The sequence below is a fragment of the Apium graveolens genome, chromosome 3, assembly GCF_009905375.1.
Source record: "Apium graveolens cultivar Ventura chromosome 3, ASM990537v1, whole genome shotgun sequence".
Taxonomy (NCBI): domain Eukaryota; kingdom Viridiplantae; phylum Streptophyta; class Magnoliopsida; order Apiales; family Apiaceae; genus Apium; species Apium graveolens.
In genome coordinates, this window is record NC_133649.1 from 37,215,086 (window position 1) to 37,221,104 (window position 6,019).

Sequence of the window (6,019 nt, forward strand, 5' to 3'; positions counted from 1 at the left end):
CAAGGAGTCGTGCAAAAGCAACATTACGAGTGGACAATAAACTAACATGCGACCATCGTGTTGATGCATCAATGAGTACCATAAAGTACTGAAATGGCCCACTAGATGGGGTAATTGGTCCACATATATCTCCTTGTATTCGCTCCAAGAATTTTGGGCATTCAATTGAAACTTTCACAGGAGATGGTCTAGTTATCAATTTTCCTTGAAAATAAGCAATACAAGGGACATCTTTAGATAAAGGAACAATTTTGTTCTTGAGAGGATGTCCATTTGAGTTTTCTATAATTCTTCGCATCATTGTTGAACCCGGATGGCCTAAACGATCATGCCACATCATAAAATTAGTTGGGTCCTCTAATTTTTTGTTCACCATCATATATGATTCAACTGGATTTATGAAGGTGTAATACAATCCAGATTTATATGAGGGGAGCTTTTCAATTAGCTGCTTCACCACTGAGACAACTGATGTGATATATAAAAATTCTTCATCATTTGCATTTGTTGTCTCTATGTGATATCCATTTTTACGTATATCTTTGAAACTCAAAAGATTTCTTTTTGAGTTCATGGAAAACATTGCATCATCAATAGTAAGTCGTGTTCCATTAGGTAACACTATATTTGCTCTTCCAGAGCCATCAATAAGATCTGATGCACCAGATATGGTGTTCACATTAGCTTTAGCTAACTTTAGATGCGAAAAATATTTTTGATTTTTTAGGATTGTGTGTGTTGTTGTACTGTCTGCTAAGCAAAGTGATTCCTCATCTTTTATGACATATGATGAGAGGCTGCTAGCCATGTTCTTCACAAAAATAAAGCAAAATTAGAAAATAAAATATCTCATAACATTCCATTGATTTGAAATTAAGCAACAGATCAAACAAAAAGTTTATAGTTCATCCGTAAATACATAAACACTTAATAAAATAAAACAAGGCCTTTTATTTAATTGGCATCATCACCGGCAAATTTGGCCACCTCCATATTGCCATCTCCAAAGAAATCAGACACTTCTATGTGAGTAGAGTTGAGTGGATCAATTTGATTATCTCCACCAAGGTGAGTTTCAAGCTGGGAAAGACCCAGAGGATCATGTTGCTCAGTAAAATTAGTCTCAACACCTTTTAAAGAAGTTTGGTAGAGATCAACAAGGTGTTTGGAGGTACGACATGTTTTACTCCAGTGTCCTTTCATTCCACAACGATTACAAATGCTTTCAACCCTTTGACCCATCATATTTCCCTTAGGCTTTTCCTCATTCTTTGTCCACTTCTGGTGGTGAGGCTTCCTTTTAAAATTTGAGAAGTTTCGATATTTATGACCTCGACCATGCCCAAAACCACATCCACGGGCATGTCCACGGCCTCGTCCAAATCCACGTCCTCGTCCAAAATCAATATTAGTAACAGCATTCACTTCAGGGAATGGTGTGGAACCAGTTGGACGAGCTTGATGATTTTTCATCAAAAGTTCATTATTTTGCTCAGCAAGAAGCAGGACAGAAATAAGTTCAGAATATTTCGTGAACCCTCGTTCACGATATTGCTGCTGCAGGAGCATATTGTTGGCATGAAAAGTGGAATAAGTCTTTTCCATCATATCTTTATCGGTTACATTTTCACCGCATAATTTCAGTTGAGAAGTGATTTTGAACATTGCTGAATTGTACTCGCTTACACTTTTATAATCTTGCAAGCGCAAGTGTAGCCAATCATAGCGAGCCTTAGGGAGTATCACAGTTTTTTGATGATCATATCTCTCTTTTAGATCATACCAAAGGTTTAACGGATCCTTAACAGTCAAGTATTCAGTTTTCAAGCCTTCATGAAGGTGATGTCGAAGGAATATCATGGCTTTTGCCTTTTCTTGCTCAGTTTTCACATTTCCTTCCTTTATGGTGTCTCCAAGACCCATAACATTAAGGTGGATTTCCGCATCAAGAATCCACGTTAAATAATTATTGCCGGTGATATCAAGTGCGTTGAATTCAAGTTTCGTGAGATTTGACATTTTTCTTTCTACAAAAATATAATTAAATTAAATTCATGAAAGCAAACACGTATTAAAGAATACACATTCATGCACGAGCCATTGTTGTTAAGAAGTAAGCATATATTCACAAAATAACAAAAATTTGACAACCAAATGCGTGTATAAGTTTAAAAATAGGCATATCAATTGAATATAAATAAAATCCTTAACATGGCAAAAGCTACGTACAAGGTATATTATGCAGGAAAAGATCAAAATAAGAGAATAACAATTTTAATAAACCTCGGTTTAATATTTAAAAATATACCAGAATTTATATGCATGGTATAAAAGGATCAAACATGTCACTAAAATATATTACCAAGTAAACATAATGTACATACTAAAAATATGTTATACACTTGGTTCAGAAAAATACGGGACAAGTATGTGCACATTAATCTATTACAAATACATATTTTTTTTAAATCACAAATATTTAAAACAATTATATTTAAAAGAAAAATCATATGAAACAATAGCAAATTATAACAAAGATGATAAGAACACTAATAAATAAGTGGAATAAAACATTTTATACAGAACATATAATAAAATTATATATTCACCTTAATTATCATAACACGGTTAGAAAATAATAGGAAATAATAAGACTATAAAAACTGCAGGAACCATAATCGTTGAGTCCATAGTACAAACATAAGAGTGAATGAGTTACCAAATCTAAATCCAACTCCACCAACTAAAGGAAAAGGCAGTAGGTTCTGGTAGTCAAAAGCAAAAGGAAGACCCCAAAACATATATACAGAAAATTAAATGAACAAGTTTAAAAGCTACACCACCACATGTCACTTGTGATTCACAAGCCAAGAAAACCATGGCGCACATGTCATATATTTGTATGCTAAGAACAAGTAATTACACATGCATTACAGAAAACAAGTGAGCCATCATATAAAGAACATGAAACTTATGGCGTAGGATGCCTACCCAGTACCAGCATGTGTGCTCAGAACATTTAGTATTAGCACGCACTTCATGTTACAAGAAGTAAGGAGATAAAGTACCTTAAAAGATCGACTACCGGCCACCAGAAAAACAGAAACGCTAAATATAAGAACGTCGTGCTGATAACGTGCTATATTTATATAATAGATATACTAGAAACTAGAGAGAAACTTTGGAGAGGATAATCTTCATCTTATTCATGTATGTAAACAATGTACAAACAAACCTTTATATAGGCCATCTAATCATAGGTTACAAGATAATGAAAAACCAAAGGTTTGGAAGATCTAAAGTTTGGAAAGGCAAAAGGTTGTGGACTTGAAAAGTTGTGCTAAGCAAAAGTCATTCACAAATAGGTTGTACATAACAGATTTCTTATTTTTGAATTGTAACTTTTTTTTTCAAATTTTGAGATTTTAATTTTTTATTATTAAATGTAGTATTTTAAATGTATTAAAATGTAATTTTTCAAAAAATTATAATTAAATTATAACGTTATCATAAATAGAATTTTTTTAAGTACTAATTTTACTTATAACTATGGAATTTTGTTAACGGTTAATGTATACCAATTAAATCATGATAACTAAACTAAACTCAATTTTATGATTCTTTTATTCAAATTTATATCTGGTCGCATATATACTTCAGATTAAATTCGGTTAAAATATATTATTTAATTTTGATCGGTTCAAAATTATAATCAGATCTTTTATTTCAAATTAGTTCGGATAATTTTCGGATCGGTTTAAATTAGGGGTGTAAACAAGTCAAACGCTTCGTGAGCTGCTCGAACTCGGATCGCTAAATATTTGAATTCGGCTCGGTAAGAATCCAACTCAACTCGAACTTTTAGAATTATTTACCAATCCAAACTCGAGCTTCAAATTACTCGGATCCTATGGTTCACAAGACTTATCGACTCTCTATTATTTTTTTATTAAATATATATTTAAATATAATATTACTCTCTCCGTCCCTTCCAATTGTTTACATTTCTGAGAAAGTGTCTGACACGCATTTTAAGGTGCATGAAAAGTATAGTTATGTAACTTATTTTTACAATTTTCTTTTTCTGAATAAAAGTTGAATGTTTTAATTTTTATTCAGAAAAACAAAATTGTAAAAAAAAATTACAGAACTATACTTTATATGCACCTTAAAATGCGTGTCAGACACTCTCTAAAAAATGTAAACAATTGAAAGGGACGGAGGGAGTATTATTTTGTTTATATTATATTTATAATCGAATCGAAATTGAATCGATCTCAAGACGAACCTGTAATATTTCGAGTTTCTGCTAGTATTTTCCGAAATCTATTCGAGTTTTTGAGCCGAACTCGAGCTTATCGAACTTTTTACGAGCCGAGTTTCGAGGTTGAAATTAAAGGCTCAACAGAACTCGAGCTCGAACTCGAACTATTTCAATAAAACTAGAGACGAATCTGATAGTGTTCGACTCGGCTCAGCTTTATTATATCAGTAGTTTAAATTAATTTTCGAATTATTATTGAATTATGTGATTCTCGGTTCTACGAGTTTCGGTTCAATTTTCCACATTCTGACCTATTTTGCCGCCTCTTATCTATACTAGTAGAGTATTTACTATTAAGCTCTTCTTCTATCTATGTCATGTTGTCACTTGTCAGTATATGCATGCCATGCCTTGAATAATTATATATATACGTGGAGCTTCTTTGTTAACCAGTCGCACCGACTTTGATTTTGCAAGTGCCAAACGCTCTCTGCTTTGAGTTATACATGATGTCATTATAATTATTTACACCTAAATTTTGTCTAATAAAACAGAAACTGGGGTGAAATAAAAAATGAAATTAAATTTGAGTTGAAACCAAAAACAAGTGAAATTTGATACTAAAGTGCCACTGTTAAAGATTATTAGTAAAGAGTAAGAGTAAATATTAGGTTTAATAAATCATTAAACATATATATTTGTTGATCTGAATATGGTTTTTGATTAGAATTTAGATATGCAATTTGGTTAATAAATAATAGCATATGATTATTGTTTTTAATGGCTAAAATGTTGAGGGTCTTAAAATCCATATATTTTCCGGTCCTTCCATTATTTATGGCAGAAAGAGAAGGGCAAGAGGGACAAGAGGCAAAGCAGTATGTTTGTACATTTGCATCATCTTATCTATACAAATTGACTAGCTGGGCTCTTCGATCTCTAGAATTTACTCGACTACATGCAAGCTGCACCTAAAAACCAAAAAAGGACTAAATTTAGAAAAGACTTGCCCACTTTATGAGAACTGCTTATGTAATATAATTTTGTCTGGATTTGCATGCCATGCATGGAACTATTACGTGGAGCTTCTTTGTTAACTCCCCCAGACCGAGCCGAATTATGCAAGTTCAAAGCGTTTTGCCTTTTAACTTATGTGATGATATCACCTGTGAATAAACTCCAAAATTATTGTGAAGTTCCCTCAAAATTCTGCACCCAGTAAAAGTTTGATAATGAGCGAGTGTGTTTTCTTGTACTCCTGAATAGGGGAAGAACAATACCATATTACTGGTGTATAGATGAATATGAATTCCATATGGGGATGTTATGTTAGATTGTGTTAAATCGAGAAAAATGCATTTCTGCATGTTGAGATTACTTGTCATTTTTATTTTTATCATTTACAAACGGTTCACACAAATTAAATAAAATAATTCGATAGACGACAATATATTTTATTATTTATTACGTAACGACAAAGAATACTGAGATTCATCAAAAATTAATGAAAGACACAGTAATATTACGTATAATAACACATAATTGATTTTACGACAAGATAAATATGTCATACGATACGATCTTACCATAAAACGTTAAATTTGTCGTTTAAAGACACGTGATCCGCCCAAAATTCCGTACAATTGATTAAATTTTCGGTCATAATTATAGTTGCAATTTAGAGAAGTTGATATGATCTAGTTCAAATTAAAGCACGCATATACACCATCTGTAAACATTCTTCGACTCAAGGAA

The 6,019-nt window shown here is 32.3% G+C and overlaps 1 protein-coding gene across 1 annotated transcript; it reads right to left on the reverse strand.

Moving 5' to 3' along the window:
• Positions 1 to 954: 954 nt before the first annotated feature.
• LOC141714122 (uncharacterized) lies at positions 955 to 2,019 on the reverse strand. The gene has a single exon (XM_074517659.1). The coding sequence runs from the start codon at positions 2,017 to 2,019 to the stop codon at positions 955 to 957; it is 1,065 nt and encodes a 354-aa protein (XP_074373760.1).
• Between the last annotated feature and the right edge of the window lie 4,000 nt (positions 2,020 to 6,019).

What these genes read in the sequence shown, in the direction of transcription:
- LOC141714122 (XM_074517659.1), bottom strand. Translation starts at nt 2,019, where the DNA reads ATGTCAAATCTCACGAAACTTGAATTCAACGCACTTGATATCACCGGC.